The following is a 26,795-nucleotide window of genomic DNA, read 5'->3' as shown; positions in this document are numbered from 1 at the left end:
TATTGTCATTACAACCAACGCTGCCAAGTACAGGGGGCTCTTAATTTTACACCATAATTTTTTTTTAACCCTACGAGCATGCAATTCAAATTTCACATACACATTTTTCATTAAAAATAATGGAAACAGCTTTAGCTGTGTTCTAGGTTTACACTTTTTTTCCCCATGCCCACATTACTATAGATTTGAATTATGGGACGTACGATACAATAATTACCTCCAACATCTAATCAAATTGACAATGCAGTGGGATGTCTATGCGGGTCTGTACTGTAGAATGTGCTGACATGTGGAACAGATCTATTGGGCCTCGCACAGCCACATGCCTCCATGGTTTAAGAATCCAAATGGGAACAAGACCCAACATGACATACGCTACACCGCCTTACGTAAATGCATCTGCTTACAGTGGTCCTTTAGTCACCCTGTAGAGTGTCAAAAGTACCTGTTGATCCTGCCAGTGAAGTCATGAAGCTTCCTGTAATGGGGTGACAACACTGCTGCACTGCATCTGAATTCAGAGCAGCATGGTCACCCGTATTTTACATTGTGTCTGCTCGCACTACATTGGGAGAAGACTCTGTAGGGGGCATGGCTATCTTGATCATTGCGAATTCACAAACCTGAGCTGGTCAGCCAGTAGATGGCCAAACCTAGTTTTCTGGAATAGCAGCACTGTTTATTCTGCAGAAACTCTCCCACTGTGAGCTGCAGTGTCTGGGAGGGACAGATTTGGCTCACCCTGGGGAGGTAAAGGAAGTTTATTTTCACAGATCTACTGGAAATTGTATTTGGGACCCATCCTTCTACCATTATGGAAGACTGCAATTACCCCGTTTACATTTTACACATTTTATAATATATATATATATATATATATATATACACACACACATACACACACACACACACACACACACACACACACACACACACACGTAGTATGCACTCAATACTTGGTCAGGGCTCCTTTTACATTAATGCGGCATGGGATGGAGGCGCTCAGCCTGTGACACTGCTGAGGTGTTATGGAAACCAAGGTACCCCAGGTATTGACAATACCCCACAGATTCTCTATTGGGTTTAGGCCAGGCGTGTTTGCTGGCCAATCAAGCACAGTGATGCCATGATCATTAAACCAGGTATTGGTACTGTTGGCAGTGTGGGGGTGCCAAGTCCTGCTGAAAAATGAAATCAGCATCTCCATAAAGCTGGTCAGCCGAGGGAAGCATGAAGTGCTCTAGAATTTCCTGCTAGAGGGCTGCGCTGACTTTGAACTTGATAAAACAGTGGACCAACACCAGCAGGTGACATGGCTCCCCAAATCATCACTGACTGTGGAAGCTTTATGGAGATGCAGTTTTTTTTTCCAGCAGGACTTGGCACCTGCCCACACTGCCAAAAGTACCAATACCTGGTTTAATGATCATCATGGTATCACTGTGCTTGATTGGCCAACAAACTAGCCTGACCTAAGTGTGTGTGTGTGTGTGTGTGTGTGTGTGTGTGTGTGTGTGTGTGTGTGTGTGTGTGTGTGTGTGTGTGTGTGTGTGTGTGTGTGTGTGTGTGTGTGTGTGTGTGTGTGTGTGTGTGTGTGTGTGTGTGTGTGTGTGTGTGTGTGTGTGTGTGTGTGTGTGTGTGTGTGTGTGTGTGTGTGTGTGTGTGTGTGTGTGTGTGTGTGTGTGTGTGTGTGTGTGTGTGTGTGTGTGTGTGTGTGTGTGTGTGTGTGTGTGTGTCGCATCTATATAAAATATATGAGTTTCACTTTTTGATGATATTCAAATTTTATGAGATGTTTGAGATCACTTTTTTTGGCCCGTGCATTCAAAAGCCACTGAACCTCCACTTCCCAGCCACAGCAAGTATTGTACATTTCCAGGTGACTAGAACACCTGCCCCCTCTGGTTGCTGTGCTTCATCCTGCAGGCACGCAAGTTAAGAAAGCAAATATGAACTGTCAGGAGGAAACACAGCGGCCGTCGGTGCAGAGCAAATATTCAGCTTTCGATACACAGGCCACCACAAGTTAGGTATATAACCAATCTTTTACAGGTGACCTCTTTGGTAAAGTAAAAGTTTCTCTCTGGTGACATGGGTCACTTTAAATTGGGCCGTCTAATTCACATTTCAGATCGCACCATTTTAAAAGAACAAGTTCACCTTTTGTAAAAAAAATAAAAAAAACGCACATCTTTTTGCAGGTAAAAAAATGAAAAAAATGTGCATTTATTTATTTTTTATTTTACACTGCATCCTGTATAGAATTGCACCCATAATCAGATCGCGGGTGCAATGCCTGAATCCTGCAGACTCTCAGAACACTGTTTCTCCATACCTCCGAAACAAGCCGGCAGTTAATGCATGGCAAGGAGAAATCAATGGACAATGCGCACGCTCACCAGCTCTTTTGCAGTTCACTGAAAACTGCAAACCATCAGCCGCAATGGATGACGGTACTTGTAGTCTATTCATTCACAGGAAACTGAATGAATGACGCGGCCATGTGGGTGGAGCCCTGCACTGTCTAACTGTTTTCAAATTGTGACAGCGGGTCCGGGAAGAAGATCCCCATCCGCTGTCACAGAGCGAGGGAATGCTGGCGGTGGGTGTATAGGAGTTAGGGCTGGGCGATAATGCGATATCGATATATATCGCGATAGTACCGTTTTCGATAGCAATAACGATAACCGGCTCGATATTAGCATATTAGAAATTGAAAGCCCTGGGGGTCCAGCCAGTTCGTAGGCCGCCGCACAGTAACCACCTAACTCCCCACTCAGTAACGGAACACCGCCTCGCGCTGCGCCTGGATGTGACGTCAGCTGCGGGCGCGCTGTGATGATCGGTACAGAGAACTCCCCCGGCCTGGATGTGACGTCAGTCAGCTGCCGGGAGAGGAAGCGGGCGGTGCGTCTGTACAGGCCAGGGGCTGTGATAGGATAGTACCTGTCCTATCACAGCCCCTGGCCTGTACAGACGCACCGCCCGCTTCCTCTCCCGGCAGCTGACTGACGTCACATCCAGGCCGGGGGAGTTCTCTGTACCGATCATCACAGCGCGCCCGCAGCTGACGTCACATCCAGGCGCAGCGCGAGGCGGTGTTCCGTTACTGAGTGGGGAGTTAGGTGGTTACTGTGCGGCGGCCTACGAACTGGCTGGACCCCCAGGGCATAAACTGGCTAGACCCCCAGGGCATAAATAAACTGGCTGGACCCCCAGGGCATAAATAAACTGGCTGGACCCCCAGGGCATAAATAAACTGGCTGGACCCCCAGGGCATAAATAAACTGGCTGGAGTGGACCCCCAGGGCATAAACTGGCTAGACCCCCAGGGCATAAACTGGCTGGACCCCCAGGGCATAAATAAACTGGCTGGACCCCCAGGGCATAAAAAGTACTTTCAAGTTGTAATATGCTAATATCAGGGTGTGGGGGCTGGCTGCATTAGCATAAAACATTTAAAGAACTGTTCTAATAAGAACTGGCTGGACCCCCAGGGTGTGGGGGCTGGCTGCACAAGCATAAAAAGTACTTTTTCAAGAACTGTTCTAATAAGAATAGCAGGAGAAAAAAAAATTGTACATGTACAACAAAAAGTAAAACTGAAAAAAATAGTACTTGTCTTTCATTCAAGTTTCTTTCAACTAAAAAAGGTGGCCGGTTATTACTGGGGAGTTCTTCTTCTCTCTCTGTACCTATCACAGCGCAGCCCCTGGGGGTGGTCCGTCAGGTCAGAGTCAGTGTCAGAGTCACTGTCAGACACACATATACAGCAGCGTTTCTCCGGACTCCTCCTCAGTCCTCCCTCCACACAGTGAGCTCTCCTCCCTCCCCACCCAGCCCTAGTTGCTAGGTTACCAAAAGTGTGAGAGTGCCTTTGTTAATGCAACCAATGCAAAAAATGAGTGCCGCAGCGAGTGAGGAAATTGTAAATAAAAGAGGAAAAGTCAGCTCGCCAGTATGGCAGTTTTTTGGATATTATAAGTCTGACCGTACTCAGACCAATGTCGTCTGCAGGTTATGCAAGACCGTCGTACCTACCAAGACTGGTAATACCACAAACTTGTTTTACCACCTTAGCCGCGCTCATCCTTTGGAGCACAGCCGTATTATCCGTATTCAACCAACAACATCTGCAACACCGCACAAGCAGCAGACCACCATGGAGAGGTACTCTGCATCAGTGCCTTATGACAAAGAATCTAAACGGTACAAAGATATAACGGAGGCAGTGGCGTATCATATAGCCAAAGACATGCTTCCGCTTAGCACTGTCGAGAAGCCAGGTTATAAAAAGCTCATACACGTGCTTGACCCACGCTATGTTATTCCTGGCCGAAAGTACTTTTCTAAGACTGCCATTCCTAAGCTGTATGTAATGTGCAAAGAATCTGTGCAGCAAGAAATATTGTCAGCCAAGTACTTTGCAACAACCTCTGACCTGTGGTCAAGCCGTACCTCTGAGCCATACATTAGCTTGACCATTCACTTCATCGACAATGAATGGGGTTTGAAAACCAGATGTCTTGAGACTGCATATTTCCCCGAAGATCACACAGGAGAAGTGATAGCAGAAGGCTTGAAGGAGGCACTGTTGTCCTGGAGTCTGAATGAAGACAAAATGGTGTGCATCACCACAGACAGCGGGGCAAATGTAGTGAAGGCGACTTCACTGAACAACTGGACACGGCTGCAGTGTTTTGGCCATCGTTTGCACTCTGCTATTGGTGAGTAGCTTTGTCATTTTAATGCTCGTCATCAATGTTGTACACGATCTATTCTATTATCAGTTATTTACACTGGCATTGTTTTTCTGCAGGTGCTGCAGGAAAAGATAAAAGAGTGGAGAGGGCTGTAGGTGTGTGCAAGAAAGTGGTATCTGCCTTTTCTTACTCGTGGAAGAAAAAGAGTGCGCTCTCTAAAGCACAGGAACGTCTCCATCTTCCCACACACCAGCTGGTCACAGAGTCACTAACCAGGTGGGGCTCAAGACAAAAGATGGTGGCAAGGGTCCTAGAGCAACAAAAGGCCATCATTGAAGTTCTGTCTTCTGACAAAAACAACAGGCACCTGATCCCAACGTGGCAGGATATTGATGTCCTTGAGTCAATGCATGCGGCCTTAACTCCTCTCCTGGAGTTCACAGACTCCCTTTCTGGGGAGTCATATGTGACGGTCTCGTACGTGAAGCCTGTGCTCCACCTTTTCCGCTCCAGTTTTCTGAAAGTTAATGAGGGGGACACTGAGCTCACAAAAGAGCTGAAGACAAAGATAATGACTTATCTCGACGAGAAATATGCTGACCCTGACACAGATGATCTTCTTGACATGGCTACCTTCGTCGACCCTAGATTTAAAGGCCAATACATCAGACCAGAGAAGGTAGGGGCCATTCACATGAGAGCTGTGTCTGAGATCATGGATGAAGACCAGGGCCAACAATCACAGGCAGGGCCTTCTGAAGGAGCAGCAGACCAAGGTGCAGAAGGAGGAGCTGCAAGTGGACCACCTCTGCCACTGGGCGTGAAGAAGCAACGCAAGTCATTGGGGAGCTTTTTCAAAAAACAGTGCCAAGATGATGATGCTTTGCCTCTCACTGAAAAACAAAAAGTGGAGAGCGAGCTGGAAAGTTACCTGAGGTGCCCTGATGCAGACAGTGAGTCTAACCCTCTGGACTGGTGGAGGCTACATGAACACAACTTCCCCAGATTGTCTCAGCTGGCGAAAAAGTACTTGTGCATTCCAGCCACCAGCACCCCCTCAGAAAGAATTTTTAGTACTGGGGGTAATATTGTTACATGCACCAGGGCAGCTTTAGACCCAGAGAAGGTCAACCAGCTGGTGTTCCTAGCACAAAACCTGGACTAAAATATACTTGATTCTTGAATAGTTCAACTAAGTATGATGATTAGAGTAAGAATAGCTTGAAGACTGAGTTACTTTTTCATATTTCTGCAGGTTTTATATTTCAAGCAATGTTACTACTGTAGGTTTGTTTTTTATGTTACACAGATGTACTGTACTGTACCTCTACCTCAGTTTTATTTGTTTACAAAAAACACTGCACATACAGTACATAGCAGCTGCTACTACTACAGTGCATTACAGCATACCCAGCAGCAGCCACATTCACACTGGCAATCTGAATCCTGACACAGCTGTGAGCGGCTAGATGTGACTGCCGCCCCTGTTAACTGGAATGATAGGTCGCAGCTATTCGCGGCTAGCTAGCCTTAAAGTGGTTTGTTAGAGCCAGCTTGGCCCAAATTACAGGCCAAGTTCACCTTATGGAACATGTTAGTTTCAACTTACAGCCTATGCAGGTTGCAGTTGGTTGGTGCGTTTTTTTTTGTTTTTACACATATTTGATGCAATGTGTGTTTTTGGGATGGGTCTGTTCTGTCATGCGGTAGAAACTAAACACTTTATTCACCAGAAGGTGAACAGCTAGTGAACCAGGCTCCTAGCACTAAACTTGCACTAAATTCTCAGGTTTCTCTGTAACAGTTTGCACTATTTTATTACACTTTATTAAGCATTTCTTACATTTTCTTTCATTTTGCACCTAAATGTAAGATAATTGTTAAGTGTTCATTGTGACTTATGTTTACATTTTAATTATTTGAGTTTTACATGGTTGTGTTGACATTTTATTGTCTTAAGAACTGAGGGGATTATTATGATCAGACTCAGAGGAAGGTTAAGTTTAAAATAAAAATGTTTAAATGTAACATTTTTCTCCTGGTCCTTATTTTAAATGGGTAATAAAAAAATATCAATAATTATCGATATCGACCGATATGAAACACTGATATCGTGATATAGTTTTCAGCCATATCGCCCAGCCCTAATAGGAGTATATTACAGTTTACACCCCAACAATGGGTGTAACCTCTACCATGCTTCTAAAGGTGAACTTATCCTTTAAACATGCAGAAAATGATTAACACTTGTATGTAGACCGCACCATATAAAGACCCATTTCCATAACAAACCCAGGTGAACTGTGCAATCTAATGCCCCTATCACATACATACAGAAACTAAGGTTTACTTAGGCAGGCCATACACAATGCAAATTTCTTTCCTGGAAGCTATCCCCACCGGGAGAAGACAGTGATTATCGCTAGTAGCTACAGCAGCCACTAGCAATAAGCGTAAGAAAATCCGGCAGGCTGTGCCAAAAATAATCGCTCGATCAACTTGGAACATCCAGCCTGCCCATTAACGGTTCAAATCTTGGCCAGTTCCTTCTGAACCAGGCGAGATTGAAACAGTATATGGCCGCCATTAGACTGGAGCATTAACAATTAGGACCAAAATGAAAATGGAGGATGTCCAAGATTAAAGCATGTCTCAGTCAAGTCTACTACCAGCTCCTGCACTGCCCATAAATGTTGTGATGCTACACATCTTAAACCGGTATCGGTGAAACCCTACTAATGGGTACCAATTCTAAGCATTTGCACGAGTATCGGTACTCATGCAAATGCATCGAAACTAGAAACCAATACCGTCAGGTTCAGTTCTTTCATAGGTCAGCAGGATTCTCAAAAAGAATATAAAAGTATACAAAAGAATGCCGGCAATTATCGCTTGTTAAAGAGCGGGGCCGCCGTGTCCTTAACAGCCGATGACGTTTCAGCTGTCGGTGGGATTTCCCTTCCCCCGCCTCCTCATTTCCCTCCCACCAGCTCTACTGGGTACCTTCTCCACCGCCTTTCTCTACCTCCAGAGTGTTCTCCTAGCGGCAGGGGTGGACTGACTGGTCTGTCAGTTCGGGCATGGTCTGAAGGCCCGGCAGGGAAAGGGGGCCCGCCGGCAGTGCCATAATAGGGGGGGGCAGAATTATTACTGTGCCCTGCTGAGTCTCTTGACAGTGCCATCCCAAGTGTGCTGTGTGCAAGTGCCTCCCCCAGCCCCTACCCCTTCCGATGAGGCATTGCTCCGCAGCACTCTACCTCCACTCAGAGACTCCTGTGGTCCAGCCTGTTCCCCGTGAATCCCCCTGGTGTGGCCGGCCTGTGCATTTGAGAAAGGCGGAGGGGGAGGGGTGGTGTCCTCAGTGCAGAGCATACAGAGGCTGTTGATGGAGCTCTCAGCGGCCGGGGATACCGAGGAGCTGCTGGGTGGCGGGACTCCAGAACCATGCCCCGTGCTGGGGAGAGACCGGACCCAAGATTTCTCCATAAAAAGTGGACCCGTCACAGCCCATGCTATGACAAGGGATGTTGTTCAACCTTTGTAATAGCAATAACACTGATCAAAAAAATAAATAAAATTTGAGTTTAAAAAAAAAAAAATGGAAATAAAAATAAAAAAAAAAAATAAAAAAAAAGAGAAAAAAAAAAAAAGTAAATAGGTAAATCGGTAATTTGCATCAGCGAGTACTTGAGGAAAAATATTGGTACTTGTACTCAGTCCTAAAATAACTGGTATCAGCGCAACCCTACTTATAAGCAATCTTATAATGCTCAAAAATCTTAGAAGCAATCATTGAGGATTTGAAAAAGAACAGAGGAGACCACGAGCCACCAAAGCTCACCATCAGACGGCGCATTCTCTCCTTCTCAATCCTCTCATTCTCCTTCTTCTGTTCTCTTTCTGTGTTGGCATGGTACGTGGCCACAGCCTTTGTCAGTTTCTGGATCTTCCCTGTGACAGATCGGTGGAATTCCTTGAAGTCCTTGGCATGTTGGAGAATACTGTTCAGATATTCCTAAAGGGGAAGAGAGGAGAATCAGGAGAAGAAATTATCATCAGGCCAGTGAGGCTACATTATACTAAATAATGAGACTATTGCTAACTAAAAAAAATAAAAAATAAAGGGAAAATCGCTCTATTGATCTCGGCAAAGACAACAGATCTTCTCTTTTGGTTTTTATTACTACTAACCTGCATACAAAAACCATTTACCCAATATTCTGCAGGAAACATTGTAAACTGCAGATAACAGGAAAAAAATACAACTACAAGAAAAGGCTGAACGATTCTCATAATGGCTGATCATGCAGACAAGTTCTACCAAAATATAACTTATGTACACGCTATATCAGATTATTACTTTTAGAATAGGATTTCTGTAAAAAGTAGGAGTCAACCTTTATTTCACAATTAGGACAACTTAAAGAGGTTGTAAACCTGAAGAAAAAAAAATTAAATTCTCTTCTTTTTGCAACCTGTAAGAGAAGAGAAACACATAATGAGCTAGTATGCATCACATACTAGCTCATTATGAAATACTTCCCTTAGAACGAGCCCCCGCCGTGCCATCCGCTTACCTCTATGACGGGCGACATGTCCAGTCGCCCGTCTTCCGGGATCGCGGCATCCGGCCATCTGATTGGCCGGAGCCGCGGTGACGTCGAGAACGAGCACGCGCGCGGGAGCCGATGGTCACGGCACGGGGCTCTGAAGGAACGGCACGAGCGGCCGTTCCTTCAGAGAGCATGCGCCAGTGACGTCACTGGCTGCATGCAAGGTAAATATCTCCTAAACGGTACATGTTTAGGAGATATTTACAGTACCTATAGGTAAGCCTCATCATAGGCTTACCTATAGGTAAAAATGTCAGAGGAGGGTTTACTTCCTCTTTAATGATCATAATATTCTATAGCGGTCTATCTCACTGTGCTCCTTGTAGGATTTTAAAAGCAAAGTAATGTAAAAACCACTGCATTACCAGATCACCACCAGCTTAGAGGTTTAAACTATATCATCCTGAACAAGCCTGTCCATACCATCCTTGACACAGCAAAGACACGTATTCCATCACTCACAAACCCAATGTACACGGCTACTTGACCGGCAGTTAATTCAGAGCTCAGGGTTCACACTGATGACTAAAGACCAGTTCATCACAGTGCAGGTTTCTCCTAATAACGTTCATCACTCCCTCACCTGATGTTTCTGCCGTCTCTTGCGCTCTTGCTCAATCTTCTGCTGCTTCTCCAGTTTCTCTGTGATCCGAGCCTCACGCAGCGATTGCCGTTTACTGCGTTTGTAAGCCTTGGCATTCAGCGCAGTCTCCAGAGCAGTGTCCCTTCTCATACAGACCACGACTTCTTGCCGCAACTGGAAAAAGATTACACATATGGCTGATTAATTAAAGGTCATCTCAAGATAAATAGCTCAAAATCAAAAAGTTTCCTTAACACACGTATACAACAGCAAGCACACCCACCTGTCTCTGAAAGTTTAAGAGACGCAAGGCTTTCAGCTCTATTGTAGCTTTGGTCCTAAGGTCACCAGCTAATGACCCTGGAAGGTTCTCCAGCTCTTGGATCCTGTGTGCAATGCGTGCCTGGAGTCTGCTCAGAAAAATGCATATTAAAAATGAAATGGAGTTGCAAGTTAAACATTCCTTAAAGTAAAACTGGATATAGACATGGACATAGAGATTATTTATATATATATAGAATATCTATCTCTACATATCTACAACACCATGGTCCCCTGCACGTTAATGCCATATTTTGCTGGTATGCACGTTATGGCAGACTTCCATTTAAACTGAGCCCTCCAGGGCTACACGGTCGGTGCTGCTGGTGCTCCATCCAATCTTGCCCAGTCTTCCTTCCAGCCATGTGATTGGCTGAGCCACGATGTTGTCGACTCCCATGTGGGATTCATCACGACATGGCCCTCTACATTGACAGCACAGTGTTCCCTGAATGCAGAATGTCACTCTGCATGCGCAGTAACGTCATTGGCCAGAGCAGATGTGAATATCGAATACTAGGTTCACACCTATGCAGATTGCATTCGTTGCGTTTTCCCAGAGCGTTTTGCAGAGTGGTTTGTGTTTTTTCACACACATTGACACGTTTTTAATTTTTTTTTATGGATGTGTTCTTGTTGCTAGGTGGCGGTTTTTTGTCATACAGGAAAATGCACCAAAAATGAAAGTACCAAAAAAAGTACATGTGTTTTTCATATATTTTTGGATGCTATGCTATGGAAGTCTATGGAGCCAAAAATGCACCGTGCATTAAAAAAAAAAAAAAAAAAAAAAAAAAAAAAAAAAAAAAAAGTCCCTACACCTTTCCAAAAAAAAGCACCAGTAGAATCTGCATAGATGTGAATATGAGCAATAGGAACGAACGTTAAATGGACTGTAGCACATTTCTGCAAATGCACTGCAAAACGCATAGATGTGAACCTAGCCTTTTAAAGGCACAAGTTTAGGAGATATTCACTGTACCTGCAGGTAAGCCCTATGAGCTTTTCTGCGAGTACAAATTAGTTTCATACGGCTTAAGAGCATACATTTGTTTTTCAGTAAGCCCTTACTGATCCCTGTAGCTGTAGTCACCATGGAGTAATTCTTCCCCAAAATTTAGAGTAAAGAGCATGCTCGCCTACATTTCAGAAGCTCAGCTTCCCTTGTTGCCATCTCAAGTAACTCCGGTCCCCCTCTCGGCAAGGACTCTCTTTGTGAACACCAAGGAGAAGGAGCAGTGCAGAGGGGAGTGCTAAGAACCATCTTGAAAGACGCATACATATTCGCCAGCACACCAAGGATCTTGTACAGCAGTCTGAAGAAACGATTGCAATAAAACGTTTCTCCGGACTGCTGTGCATGATCCTTGGTGTGCTGGCAAATATGTATCTGTGATCGATCCAGTGTGCAGCTGGTGATCGCTGCAGCACCCACAACTGATGTGCCTATATTCAGGACGGTGTGCGATGGGAATATGAACTATTCTATTTTGAAAGACCTCATTTCTTCTGTAGAAACGGAGGAGGAATTGCTCCAAATGGGAAAGAAAACTAAAATCTCTAATTGGGAGAGGAGAGAACATCTTTGCACACCAACAAAAAAAGAAGGACAGCATGACCTAAGCAAACCCCAGAAATGGAGGGTGCAGATGCTCAAGTGTACTTCGTGAAACAAAGTAAGGTCTAAGGCACATTGATCTGAGAAATTGGAGACAGGCCAAGACTAAAGGGTGCCTGAAAGCTGAAGAGAGAATTATTACAAAGAAAGGTAGAGCCCCTTCTACAAGAATGTTGGAAAATTTAGATTGGTTGAAGCATTTTGTGCCCCGGTAGGAAAAGGCCCAGGCGCTACCCAAAGCATAGCCCTCTCCTGGTGGTAATCAGACCCCTTCATAGAAAAGAGAAGTTCTGTTCACATCATGCAAGGCATAAAGGAGCATGCACACGTTTTCGTCCCACCGAACTGCAGTTTTGGCACATGCAAAGACGACCATGTTAGCAGATGCATGGGTGTGCGATCAGGAATGGAACCACTTCCTCTTCATGTCCAAAAAGACCCCTAAAGGTCTTTGTGTCCCGTTATATGATGAGAAATACATTTATAGAGGACTGAGGATTTTTAAAACAAATACAGAAAACTACACTTTCATACTTGCTTGAAGTCTGCTTTAACCACTTCAGTACCGGGCACTCTTACCCCCTTCCTGCCCAGGCCAATTTTCAGCTTTCGGCGCTGTCACACTTTGAATGACAATTGCGCGGTCATGCAACACTGTAACCATATGAAATTTTTATCTTTTTTGGAGACAAATAGAGCTTTCTTTTGGTGTTATTTAATCAGCACTTGGCTCTTTATTTTTTTTGTTATTATATCACTCGCGCCACTGGGATATGAAATGGTTATTTTAGAGAGGGTAAGCCGCTAGTTCAAATAATAAATATGGATATTGCAAAAATCAAACCACCAAATATCTATTAATTTTTGCATTTTAGTATTGTCACACAGATACAAATCACGGGTAGGACGTTAATGCCCTCCACCATTGGGTTTAGCGCAGTTTTTACACTCTTGCAACATCTTTATTTTTTTTTTGCTGAACAAAAAGGACTAAACATTTTGAAAAAAAAACAAACATCTTTCTGATTTGCAAAATTTTATAACCCAAAAGTAATTTTTCTTCTTCGCTGATGTGCGCTGGTGAGGCTGCACTGATCATTGCCCTGATTATCAGTATATATTTGTCCTGTCAGCCTTGACAGCTATCAGCTCTCACACACAGAGGAAAAGAATGCCGATAACTGGCAAGTTTGTTTACATGTGATCAGCTGTGATTGGACCCCGCTGATCACATGGTAAAGGGCCGCAGTGTTTGGCCCTTTACCTCGATCTGTGATCACAGAGCGTGTGTGGAAGCAGTGTTCTGGGGAGGACATCCAAAGATGCCCTCCCAGAACAAGAGAGACCCGCTGTAGCAGTCTATCAACTATGGCGCAGTACTAAGGTGGTTGAAGCCTATTTATGGTCACCTTTACTATGGCACTATACACCTTGTTTTTTAAAGTTTCAAACAAACAATCTTTTTCCGTGTACCATTACATACAAATGGACTGAAACCTGCACAAATTGGAACTTACCGATATTCCCTCTCCTGCAGCACTTCCACTGGATCCAGGCCCCGGGGTTTCTGAATAGGAGTGATGCGGTTGGCTTTGGAGTGAAACTGGACCATCGGAGGAGGCTGAGCTGGCTGACCTGGTGACTGCGTCTGGGGTGGCATGACGGGTGAAGCGGCAGGAGGCACGGCAGGGGGTGCAGGTGAAGGCCGGCCAGTTGGCTGTGGGGGAATCAACTTCTGAGGTGCAGTGGCTGGGGCCGCAGCATTGGCCATGGGACCTGCAACACCACACAAAGCCCGAGCTATAAGGTAGCACAAAAATGCCATTTATCTAGCTGTTCGCCCAGCAGGACTAAATCAATATATCCAGCTGACATACCAACTATTTGGACATAAGAATTAATGCTGATACATAACATTATTTACTCCCAAACCAAAGTAACTGACCACTTTTTTTTTTTCCAACCCCCTTTAAGCTCTGTGCAGCAGAAGCCATAATGTTTTCTCTTTTTTTGTGTTGGCTGGGGAAAAGAAAAAACAAAGTGAAAACCTTACAATGCCCGTAAATGGTCCCATTACACGATGTTCTATATTTTGTAAAATGCAGGGAGACATTACTGACCTCCCGGGGGTGACAAGGAGCTTCTCTGGTGATCAATGCTGTCTGTTTAATACAGAGGCTATTTTTTAAAACCCGGATCATAAGGAAAATATGTCAGGATGACCTGCCCATGAATTCATCTCCACTCTGGCCCAGCAATCCAGTTTTCCTTTAGCACAGTGGTTCTCAACCCACTGCCCTCAGGACCCACTAACAGGCCAGGTTTGCAAGATGACTGAATTACATCACAGGTGATATTTTGCTGCTCAGCTCCCCAAGGTGATACTTAAAATCTGGCCTGTTAGTGGGTCCTGAGGACCGGAGTTGAGAACCACTGCTTTAGCAGATCCAATCAAAAGAAATGCAATAGGCTATTTACCATTTTGGAATAACCCACAGAGTAAAATAATGACCCATTGACTATTACCTGTGGTCCTGCAGTACTTCAAGCAACCTGCTCATGCATATCTGATCTCACACCAACACTCCACAGAGTATGCCCAGCCAGATCATTTCAAAACAGATCACAGGAGGTGATACATGCCAGTTTCCTTTTAGTAGGGATCAAGCTTTCACAACTACTTTAAATTGTCATTAGGGGAACTCTTTTTGGACAAGGTGTCAGGAAATGGATTGCGTTTATCCTGAGGTCCCAATTGAAAGTGGGACACTAACTCAGAGAGGCACAGAGGTTTTTGGACCATCTAAGGCAGGGGTCTTCAAACTATGGCCCTCCAGTTGTTCATGAACTACAATTCCCATCATGCCTAGTCACCTCTGTGAATGTCAGAGTTTTACAATGCCTCATGGGATGTGTAGTTCCACAACACCTTGAGGGCCGTAGTGAGGATCCCTGGGCTAAAAGCATTTCACTGCAACTACAGCAGGATCACCCTCCAATGCCAGACACAGCTGTGTGATCAGAAGGCTAGATGGACAGAAACAGAAATCCTTTGGTAAGTAGAAGTGTTACCATATATGTATTTCAACTGTCTGTCTACTTAGCAGATCTGCTCATCTGCAAGCATTAAAAATACCCCTCTAAAAACTTTAGAGCAATAGCCTTGCTTTTGTCTGATTCTTGTGACACACACAAAATTGAGGGACTCTGTCTATACTGCTGTATGGGTATAAATAAAAATGCCTGAAACCAAAAATGTATTCATTCATTTATTTTTCTTTTTAACAAATCCATAGCTGCATTGCTAAGATTTTACACTGCCTTGGGTTTGACTTTTCAAAGTGCCCCTATCAAGTGCTGTCCATGTTACCTTCAGGCCAGGGTTTAGGAGGAGCCCCTGGGGGGTGCCCTGGCATCCCAGGAGGAGCTCCAGAGGGTCCTGGGGGTGGCATGGCAGGTCCTGCCATTCCTGTAAAAGATAACAGAATACTTTAGTGAAAAAGCACATAGACACACATAAGGAAAGCAAAGGAGACAATGGTTCCAACCAAAAGGAGGTTTCCCGATTTGCTAACCAGCGCTAGAAATAGATCTGACAGGAAGCAAGTATTGGACAACAGTCCTATTACCCTAGATTACAGTGCTTCCGGAAAGTATTCACAGCGCTTCACTTTTTCCACATTTTGTTAAAATTACAGCCTTATTCCAAAATGGATTCAATTCATTATTTTCCTCAAAATTCTACAACCAATACCCCATAATGACAACATGAATGAAGTTGGTTTGAAATCTTTGCAAATTTATAAAAAAAAAAAAAAATTACGTACCTTAGTATTTACAGCCAGAGACAGTACAAAAAATCTGGCGACGGATGCCCTGGGCGGCACCATTTAGTAGAGGAAGGGGGGCGCAGCGCAGCACAGGTGAAATGTGTGTGAATACTAACACACCGGGCGGTCAAGCGAGCGGCCGCTAATTGCTCTAACGAAGTGAGACCTTCACTTCCCTGTCAGGCGGGTATCTCCACTGACAGGGAAGTGAAGGGCTCACTTTGTTACAGGCAGCCATTAGCGGCCGCTCACCAGCCCGCCTCGTGTGTTAGTTCATACCAGGGGCGGACTGACCCATCTGACTGAGTGCCCGGGACCAGTGGGGGGCCCCATGAGAGGCTCCTGGGGATGAAGTCAGTGCCGGATCAACGTCCGGCATTGTGCTCCACTCAGTGAAGATTCCTGTCAGGCTGCCTTCAGTTCTCCGAATTCCCTGCCTGCCTCCTCTCTCCCTGCCCGCCTCGATGACCCTCTTGCTTGCTAGGACCGGCACTGCTCACGAGTACGGACACAGCTTGGTCGGCTTGGAATGGCACTACTCCCGGTTTTGAACATTGGCGTCTATAGGAAATCTTGGTCAACTTGACATAGCACTGCTGCCGGTTTTTAACATTGGCGTCAATGGGAAATCTCAGTCAGCTTGGCATGGCACTGCTCCCTGTCTAACATTGGCATCTATAGGAAATCTTGGTCAGCTTGACATGGCACTGCTCCTTGTTTTTAACATTGGCATCTATGGGAAATATTGGTTTTGAAATGACACTGACTTTTTCTTTATACCACGGGGGCGGTTTGCCATCTTCGCCCTGGGCACCAGATGACCTTGTCCCGGCACGGTTTACAGCCTTTGCCATGACACTCAAAATTGAGCTCAGGTACATCCCATTTCCACTGATCATCCTTGAGATGTTTCTACAACTTGACTGGAGTCCACCTGTGGTAAATTCAGTTGATTGGAAATAATTTGGAAAGGCACATACCGGTCTATGTAAGGTCCCACAGTTAACAGTGGATGTCAGAGCACAAACCAAACCATGATGTCTAAGGAATGGTCTGTAGACAGACCCCCAAGACAGGATTGTATCGAGGCACAGATCTGGGGAAGGGTACAGAACAATTTCTGCAGCGCTGAAGGTCCCAATGAGCACAGTGGCCTCCATCATCCGTAAAAGGAAGAAGTTTGGAATCACCAGGACTCTTCCTAGAGCGGACCACCTGGCCAAACAGAGATCAGAGGAGAGGGGCCTTAGTCAAGGATGTGACCAAGAACCCGATGGTCACTGACAGAGCTTCAGCGTTTCTCTGTGGAGAGAGGAGAACCTTCCAGAAGAAGAATCATCTCTGCAGAACTCCACCAATCAGACCTGTATGGTAGAGTAGCCAGACGGAAGCCACTACTCAGCAAAAGGCACATGACAGTTTGCCAAAAGGCACCTAAAGGACTCTCAGACCATGAGAAAAAAAATGAATTTGGTCTGATAAACAAAGATTGAACTCTTTGGCCTGAATGGCAAGTGTCATGTTTGGAGGAAACCAGGCACTGCTCATCACCTGGCCAATACTATCCCTACAGTGAAGCATGGTGGTGGCAATATCATTCTGGGGGATGTTTTTCAGTGGCAGCAACTGGGAGACTAGTCAGGATCGAGGGAAAGATAAATGCAGCAATGTACAGAGACATCCTTGATGAAAATCTGCTCCAGAGCACTGTGTACCTCAGAATGGGGCAAAGGGTCATCTTTCAATAGAACAATGACCCTAAGCACACAGCTAAGATAACAACGAAGTGGCTACCGGACAACTCTGTGAATGTCCTTCAGTGGCCCAGCCAGAGCCCAGACTTAATCCTGATTGAACATCTTTGGAGAGATCTGAAAATGGCTGTGGATTGACGCTCCCCATCCAACCTGATGGAGCTTAAAGAGGTCCTGCCAAGAAGCATGGGAGAAAATGCCCAAAAATAGATGTGCCAAGCTTGTAGCATCATACTCAAAAAGACTTGAGGCTGCAATTGGTGCCAAATGTGCTTCACCAAAGTGTTGAGCAAAGGCTGTGAATATTTACAGTATGTACATGGGATCTTTTTCGTTTTTTACTTTTATTAAATTTGCAAAGATTTCAAACAAACTTCTTTCATGTTGTCATTATGGGGTATTGTTTGTAGAATTTTGAAGAAAATAATGAAATGAATCCATTTTGGAATAAGGCTGTAAAATAATGCGGAAAAAGTGAAGCGATGTGAATACTGTATAGAAGAATTGTGTCCTTACCATGAGGTCTGTTGTAGCTGGGTGGCACAGGTCCCGAGGCAGGTACTGGGCCAGTCCCAGAGGCTGCAGGTGGAGGTAGTGTTGGCATCTGTTGTTGCATGCCCGGCATGGGCCTTTTGCCTTGCACAGCCATCTGTAAGTGGTCAGGTAATGGTTGACCCCTGGCCAGCATCTTGTATGCCATTATCTGTGCTCGTAACTGATGCAACTGATTCTGGTTAAAAGGGGTCGGACTGCGGGTCGCCTGCTGCTGTTGTTGCTGCTGCTGCTGCTGCTGCTGCTGTTGTTGCTGCTGCTGTTGCTGCTGAGGGTCTGGGTTCTCCATGTTCACCCCTCCTGAGTTAGAGGGGATTGGAGGTCCAGGTGGTGGGCCATTCGAGGGCACTGGGCTTGGGACATGCTCCGAGCTGCCCAATGGAGACGGGTAACCTAAAAAGACAACAATGAATATTTGCCAAAAAAAAATACCAAAACATAATAACAGTCTGACAGTCTAATAAAAGGATTCTCGCTGTAGAAAGCATAGTTCACCTGGCCGCACTCTTGTCAGTAAGGTGATGTAAGAGCATTTCCAATAAGACTTGCATCTTATTGGTCAACATATACCCCTAACCTCACCCATTGAATGTATTGAAAAAATAGCATCACTACTATAAGGAGGTGCAAAGTCTTTGGGCTTGAAGTAAAACCATACTCACCTTCAGTCCCAAGATGTGGTGTCCCACTGTACACGGGGCAGACAGATGGGTAAGTAACTAATGCAGAGGAGACAACGCCTGTCTCTTCTGCCTATTCACCCATTTTTGTGTTTTAGCATAAAGTTCCACTCTAAGCTGGCCATAGTCCGTTTGTTTCTTTTTGTTCAGCCAATGGGCTGAACGGAATATAATAAAGGCACAAATTCCCTTATCCATAGCGAGGCGGACGTACACGTAGATTGAAATTCAGCAAGATCCTGTTGAAGTGGGCAAATTTCAATCCAATTATGGCCATCTTTACTATATAGAATATCTGTAATCACCTTAGTGTGCTCCTGGGCCTCCAAATGAAGAGGAGTCAGATGAGATGGTTGAGGATTCTCAAATCCAGCAAGTCTGGCATCTTAGCACTACATACAGCATTGTTGGCGATTGGTGCAGAGGTGAACAACTGCAGCAGAATAGGGCCCAGGGCTTAGTTTAGCAGTTATCTTAAAGGGGAATTAAAGCGTAAATGTGAGCAGGTATGATATTTAGCACAGAAAAAGACATCCTATGTCTCTTCTGCAACAGCTTACCGGTCTTCTTTAACAGCACAGGCTGGAACAGCTCACCTGTCTTCTTTACAGTAATCACTGGCCGGCACAACTTACTGGTCTTCTTTGCAATGTACACTGGTCTGCATATGTGCATCACAGGGTACATTTTTGGCATGGTGCTGGGATGAATGACGTCTTCCCAGAAAAGAGAATACCACTTGTCGAAGTACAGTCTATACACTTGCCGACTGCGGCTTGTACATATACTGTGACAGTGCAGTGCGGGCCGACTGTGCAGAATCACGCACATATGCGATTCTGCATTTCCAGGTAGGGGGTGCACACACCTGCCCGCCTGCTCTGCGATTGGTCACAGCACATGCTGATCACCGGGTCCTGGCCAGTGATTGGCAATCAGCTCTGGGCTTAACAGAACAAAGTCCAGTGACAGGTGATCTCGTTTTTTCATTCCCTGCTAAGCAGGAAACAAACACAACTAGCCCCCCAGTAAAAGCAGCACACCATTCACACATAAAAATGTATTAGGCACATATTGAACCCCTTTATCACCCTACCTGTTAACCCCTTCCTACTCAGTGTCATTGGTACAGTGACTGTGCATATTAGGAGCACTAATCCCTGTACACCACAAAGTGTCAGATTGCGCGCCTTCCGACTATAAGTCGCTGAGCACTATTACTCGACATTACTAGTAGAAATAAAAATTCCAGTATAGATCCCATAGTTTGTAGACGCTATAACTTTCATGCAAACCAATCAGTATACACTTAATGGGATTTTTTTTTTCTTACCAAAGACATGTAGCAGAATACATTTTGGCCAAAATTTATGAAGAAATTTTTTTTTTTTTTTAATTTTTTTAAGGGATATGTTTTATAAAGGAAAGGAATTGGCAGCACTCCAGGTTGAGTCAAAGTCCAGATTTATTGACTGGACATCCAAATATGACAATCGTGACAAGGTAGACGCGTTTCACACACTGACTTTGTGCTTAATCATTACCATAGGCAACAGTCACGATTGTCATATTTGGATGTCCAATCAATAAATCTGGATTTTGACTCAACCTGGAGTGCTGCCAATTCCTTTTCCTTTATCAAGTTTTCACGGAGGCGAGCCGGGACATGCACCGGTGTGAGTCTTTAGGCAATTACACCACCTTGAGCAGTGAGTTCTTGTCTCTTCAATAGGATATGTTTTATAGCGGAAAATAAAAAAAAAAAATAGTAAGTTTTCTAAATTGTCTGTCTTTTTTTCGTTTATAGACCAAAAATTAAAAAAAAACCCAGTGGTGATCAAAATATCACCAAAAAAGAAAAAAAAAATGCTCCATTTGTGGGGAAAAAAATTACATACATTTTGTTTGGGTACAGCGCTGCATGACCATGCAATTATCAGTTAAAATAACAGTGCCAAAAAGCAAAAAATGACCTGGTCATGAGGAGGGGTAAATCTCCCACCTTCTCTCCACCACTAGGTTGTACCTGGAGCATAAAGCTGCTCTTCAACGACACACAGAGTATGAGAACTCCTTCCCACCCACATAACATTAGGTATACCTTGAGAGTGCTGATCCATTGGACTTGGTGGGGGTCCCATACCAGAATGTCCTCCAGGCCTCATTGTCATCCCTTTCATCTGGCTATACCGTGGGTCTTCTGGCATTGTCTTCTCGTGTATGGAATCCATCGGCTAAGAAAAAAAAAAAAAAAACAGGTTGACCTAAGACAATGAGGAACCTGCAGGCTCCCTCTATTAAGCACAGTAAGGGGTCGGGTAGATTAAAATCAGTGGGGGGGGGGGGGGGGGGTTACTGGTGTGGCACGGGCTGTGAAAAAGGAAAGGAGAAGTTAGTAGAAAAAGGGGATAGCGGGGGGTTGAGAGGTAATAGAGTGTGAGGGGGGGGGGGGGCTAGAGCAGGAGGTATCTGATCACAGGAATGAACAATATTCTTGGGTAAGTCTAAAGTCCACCTAGAAGAATCGGATTTGTGGAAATTTTCCTTCATGGTTGTAAAGGAGAGAGGTAAGGTCCTGCATATGCATGGTGTCCTCAATTCTGTAGAACCATTAAAGTCTGCTTCCTTTAATAGGGTGACAACGCAGCTTCCCTCTTTATATAAATCACTGCTCTGCCACCATTACGTAGCTCCCATCAGCCTATATTGAGAAGCAATGACGTCGGGGGGGGGGTTATGTCAATCGACATGTAGGGCACACTACTCTGATCTTGTTAAACATGCCAAAACACGACTCCTTTCAGCAGGCATGACTACCAAAATCATGGAAATGTACAGTAGCACCCTATGGGACAAGCAGTAGCTACCACAGGTATTGGACACGACAAGCTACATTAGGAGTAAGGAGCATATTAATGCTAAAAATGTATTTCAAGTGGGACTTTAATGGGGTTTAAAAAGGTATTAAACTCAAAACCAAAAATGTATACCAATCATTAGATGTGGTGGCTGCATTTGTTTTTATTTTTGGGTTTGCAAATCTTTACTTCACAGGTTTAGTTGTACTTTAGAAATGAACAATGCAAAATTAAACTTGCATACACAGAAGTTTATTATTTTAAAAAATTTCCAAAAGATTGATATAATAAAAAAGGCTCTACAAATGCCACGAGAGATTCTCACCTTGTGCATCTGATGCATGTTCTCTGCCGGATATCCGCTAGGACCCTGGGGAGGGATAGGAGGCCCGGGGCTTGGTCCCATCATACTGTGCGCTGATCCAGGAGATGGCCCAGGGCTAGGGCCTAGCATAGCACCAGGAGAAGGCCCTGGCCCGGGGGACTGCACAGGCCTAGGGGTGCCCCCCACAGGCGGATCGGGGGTGGACATTGCTTTTTGGAAGAGATTCAGTCAGTTCCAATCTGTGAAAGAAGAAAAATACTCATCAGTGCTAAAGGAAAAAAAAGAAAGAAGGAACTACAGTATAACTGTTTTAATGCAACATCTAAGTAAAATAGATCCTTCTGAGCTAAAATTTGCCCTTTTTTCTGAACTTGGTGTTTACAGGAGTTGGATTTCATAAAATAAAGTAGGCCATAGACAGTCAATGTTGATTGAGAAAGCCCTCCCGCAGCACTACTGTGTTCTGCCGACAGAACACAATGGTTACCAATAGTGGCTATAGGTGCCGGCAGTATCAGCATGCAAAAAAATCCAACAGGCTGGTTGTAATAAAGTAGATTGAAGGATTGATATCAGTACAACCAGCCTGCCCATAGATGAATCAAATCTCAGCTGTTCCCTGCTGAACCATCCGAGATTCAATCCATCTATGACCGGCCTAAAGTGGATGTAAACCCTCACATATACCAGTGAAGTGAACAGCCTCAGATGATACACAGGGATGAGACAAATCTCCCTATGTAAGTTTCACATGTATATCTGCTGTCTTCAGCTTTCTATATTCTTTAGAAAGTGCACATCCTTTTAGAGATTTTTCTTCCAGTTTTTAGCAGTGGGAGGGGAGTCTGGGCATACACTGTGTGTGAGCTGATTGGAGGAAAGGGACAACCCCCCCCCCACATAGGAACAAAGAAACTTGCAGAGCTGTGCTGTGAATAGACAAGCTCTCTGCTTAAAATGTCTCTAAGCTACCTCCCCGACACGAATTTCCAGCTGCTTTTATCTCCTGAGTTGAAGAGCTTATCGGAAGTTATCATGCTGATAACTGAGGAACAGAGTAGCTGAAAGAAACAGTACTTAGGGCTTTGGAGAGAGATAAGTAAACACTACAGATAGATGTGCCCAGGTCAGATTTCATGAATCAGGTTTACATCCACTTTAGTATTTAAAGTGTTATGGTTTTGCACAGAGCAGCCCCCATGCGCTTTCTCTGGTCCTTCGCTGGCCCCTCCCTCCTGCCAGGTTCCCCCACAGCAAACAGGGAACACCCAAGCTGAGCCGCCGCTCTGTGTGTCCATTTACACACAAAGCCACGACTCGGTCCCACCCCTCTGTCAGATTGGCTCTGATTGACAGCAGCAGGAACCAATGGCTCCCACTGCTGCCAAAAGCCAATCAGGAGTGCGAGTGCCCATAAATTCAAAAGGCTCTCCTGGACATCTCTGGACTGAGAAGGGGCTTAGGTAAGTATAAGGGGGGGGGGCAGGTGAATTCAGAGGGTTTTTTTACCTTCTTGCATAAAAACCTTGTGTATTTACAACCTCTTTAAGAGATCACCCACAGAGTGCTTTGTTTTCATGGAGTCGGCCAACTTCAAGATTTGCAGCATGAGAAGGAGCAGTAAAGCATAACCATTGCAAAGCAAGACGCAGAGCCTGACTATGTACATGTGCATGGTAGAATTATTAAATAAAAATAAATAAATCCATCAAAAACACACTGACATCAGCCGGTTTAAACCACAACAGATCATTGAAAAGACCATACTTTCCGTTCAAGTATCAGAAATCAGAAAGTTCCTCTAAAACACAAAATGTGTGGTTTGTGCCGTAACCACAACAGAGAAGAGGAGGGTAAGCCACATCCCAGCGGCAGACTTCTCCATTTCACCCCGGTCACAGCCGACAAGAATGGTGGTCGGATTTGGGTTTACATAACGTCACTCCATCAGCACCTGACTGTCACTTTACTTTGCAATGGACTAAAATGTGCAGAATTACATTTTTTATATATTATTTTTCAAAAAACATATAAGCCTTTTGATATACAGTTTTCATTTTTAAAAAACTGGTATGTTTTTATTATAGACTGAAATGTGCGCAAATATACAAAAAAATAAATAAATTATATATCACATTTAATAAATCCATTTTAGTAACTGATTCTGACAGTTACCCTACTAACTAAAGCGTCACCACTCTCTCAATCAACTATTTTTAATCCTTATGCTGCTAGTATTTGTGAACTTGCTTTAAACTTTTTTTTTTTTTTTTTACACATTTCTTTAATTCCTTCCTAGCCAAATAAAAAAAAAAAAAAAAAAAAAAAAAATTTAAAATAGCATTTTTTGGTTTGTGATGCTAAGATGGGGTGTAGTTCTGCTTTGGAGCCTGAAGGTGGTAGTGTTTACCCGTAGGCTTTCATTTTTGTCAAAGCCTTCAGTTTGCATGAGAAGACTCCATCAGTTGTGGTTGTATGCTCTAGAGCAGTGCTCCCCAACCTTACCGCCGCAGACCGGTCAACGTTTGATAATTTTTCCGTGGCCCGCTGAGGGGGGGGGGGGGGGGACGTCAATGCAGAGTGCCACAGCGTGCCCCCAGTCAATGCAGAGTGCCACAGTGTGCCCCCAGTCAACGCAGAGTGACACAGCGTGCCCCCAGTCAACGCAGAGTGACACAGCGTGCCCCCAGTCAACGCAGAGTGACACAGCGTGCCCCCAGTCAACGCAGAGTGACACAGCGCACTTACCTGATTTGCAGCGGCGACTTCTCCTCAGTCTCCCCTCGTCTCCTCACTCCTCCTCCTTGGCCAATGGCATGGGTTCACCTTTCGCCCAATCAGGAAACGGGTCTCGGACCCGCTTCCTGATTGACCAGGAGGAGGATCCGTGTGACTATAGCAAATATTCATTCGCTATTGTCACACAAATGGGTGGGCTCAGGGCGCACTGCTCTGCGCCCCGGGTTCACCCTTTTCTGAAAACATTTTTTTTTTCTAAAATGGAAATAATGTAATGTTCTTTGGGCGGACCGGTACCGGTCAGCGGCCCGGGGGTTGGGGATCACTGCTCTAGAGAACCACTTTAATTTGATCCAGAACATCAGGGGACACCTGTCATCAGCGACAGCCAGGACGGAGAGCAGACATGCAAAATATTCGCAGCTTGCCCTTACATAGGAGGATGTTTTATATCCTCAAGTACAATGCTGGGGAACATTATTGAACAAGGGTCAGCTGTCATTAAAGTACTTTAGTCACCTCGCGTCCTTGTCCAAGAATCTCCTGTTCTTGGGAAACAACTGTCCAGCTTTTTCTGAGGAGTAGGGAGCCTTCAGTCATCCTGATTGGCTGGGCTGGGATGAAGCAAGACTGTACATTTCGTTGCACATATAAAGAGAGTAGGGTTCCTCCAGAGGTAGCAAGGGGTTCCCTGAGCTTTGGCTGAGGGTCAACACCATTTCGGCAAAGCCAGCCATATGGCACCAATGATCGTTCTAGCGGTCTAGAAAGGTGTGAATCTGGCCACTACTATAGTGGGAAATTCTCCTCACTGAAGCACCAATGTACAGAGCATTTTTTTCACTGACCAATTATGAATTCGTTTTAGCATGGGTTCCCAAAGACCTGCAAATTACTTCAAGGGGTAAAAACTTGGGGAAAAGGATGATCTAGGGCAGTGGTCTCTAAAGTGTGGTCTGGGGGCCAGATGCAGCCCTTTGCTTGTTTTTATCCGGCCCTTGGGGAACTATTTTCATCCACTCATACCAACAATAGGGCCCAATTCCTTCCAATGGCACAAACGATGGGGCCCAAAGACACAGACGGATGGGGCCCAAAGACACAGACGGATGGGGCCCAAAGACACAAACCGATGGGGCCCAAAGACACAAACCGATGGGGCCCAAAGACACAAACCGATGGGGCCCAAAGACACAAACCGATGGGGCCCAAAGACACAAACCGATGGGGCCCAAAGACACAAACCGATGGGGCCCAAAGACACAAACCGATGGGGCCCAAAGACACAAACCGATGGGGCCCAAAGACACAAACCGATGGGGCCCAAAGACACAAACCGATGGGGCCCAAAGACACAAACGATGGGGCCCAATTCCTCCCACTGACAATGATGGAGCCCAAAGACAAAACTATGGGGTCCAATTTCTCCCACTGACAATAATGGGGCACTGGTCACTCCACTGATCCCAAAGATGGTGCATTGTTTATTCCCACTAACGTTGGGATGTTTTCTACTCCTAATAGCTACAGTCTGGCTCCCCCTTAGGTCTGAAGGACAGGAAACTGGCCTTTTGTTTAGAAAGTACGGAGACCCCAGAACTAGGGCATACACTTGGTTAAAAATGCTAACAGGTGACTTTTCCAACAAACATCTTGTATTCTGGGGAAAATATTAAAATGTGAAATGTAAATTTAGCACAGTATTCGTTATTTTATTTTCCTAAATTTAAGTGCAAGCAGTGCGAGTACCACTGCCCCAGAAGAACAACAAGCTACTGAATCCTGCTTACAAAGCCAGATTCTCCATTGCCAAATCCATCACATTACAACAGAACTTAAGTCAAAGTTCCCCCTTAAAACAGGGAGATGAAGCGTGCTGTGAGGCGACTGCAGGGACCGCGGAGAGAAATGTGCGAGATTCGTGCTCCACATATTGCAGATACATATTTATCCTGACAAATGCCTTCCTCTATCAGGAGACGCGGACTATGAATGTGCACCCTGCAGTTCTAGAATAATAACGGCTAGAATTAGTCCTTCAAGTCTGGCGTACAGTGAGGAAGACAATAAGAAGAATGATGATCAGCGGCATAATCACACGCAGGATCAAGACTGCGCTCCACGCACGCTCTCCTAACGAGGCACAGCATAGTGCAAAGACTAAAGGGGGACTGTCAGGACAGAACCGGGGGGCACTGCCAACGCCAACCTGTCCTTAA

General features: G+C 45.0%; 1 protein-coding gene across 2 annotated transcripts in view; it reads right to left on the bottom strand.

Annotated features, from left to right (window-relative positions):
- The window catches only part of SMARCA4 (SWI/SNF related BAF chromatin remodeling complex subunit ATPase 4), a 123,544-nt gene that overhangs the window by 50,899 nt on the left and 45,850 nt on the right, over positions 1-26,795 (bottom strand). For both annotated transcript variants that reach the window (XM_082257267.1, XM_082257268.1), the window contains exons 2-9: positions 21,838-22,076; positions 20,756-20,888; positions 17,939-18,367; positions 15,209-15,307; positions 13,356-13,614; positions 10,183-10,309; positions 9,900-10,073; positions 8,545-8,718 (exon numbers count right to left, since the gene is read on the bottom strand). In XM_082257267.1, the coding sequence (XP_082113393.1) occupies positions 8,545-8,718; positions 9,900-10,073; positions 10,183-10,309; positions 13,356-13,614; positions 15,209-15,307; positions 17,939-18,367; positions 20,756-20,888; positions 21,838-22,044 (1,602 nt within the window). In that variant the 5' untranslated portion in view covers positions 22,045-22,076. The remainder of the gene's footprint in view (positions 1-8,544; positions 8,719-9,899; positions 10,074-10,182; positions 10,310-13,355; positions 13,615-15,208; positions 15,308-17,938; positions 18,368-20,755; positions 20,889-21,837; positions 22,077-26,795) is intronic.

The sequence above is a fragment of the Pelophylax lessonae genome (genome assembly GCF_965119305.1).
Source record: "Pelophylax lessonae genome assembly, chromosome: 4".
NCBI classification, from domain to species: Eukaryota; Metazoa; Chordata; class Amphibia; order Anura; family Ranidae; genus Pelophylax; species Pelophylax lessonae.
The sequence above is the reverse complement of the archived record's forward strand: the minus strand, read 5'-3'. Positions and strand labels throughout refer to the sequence as shown.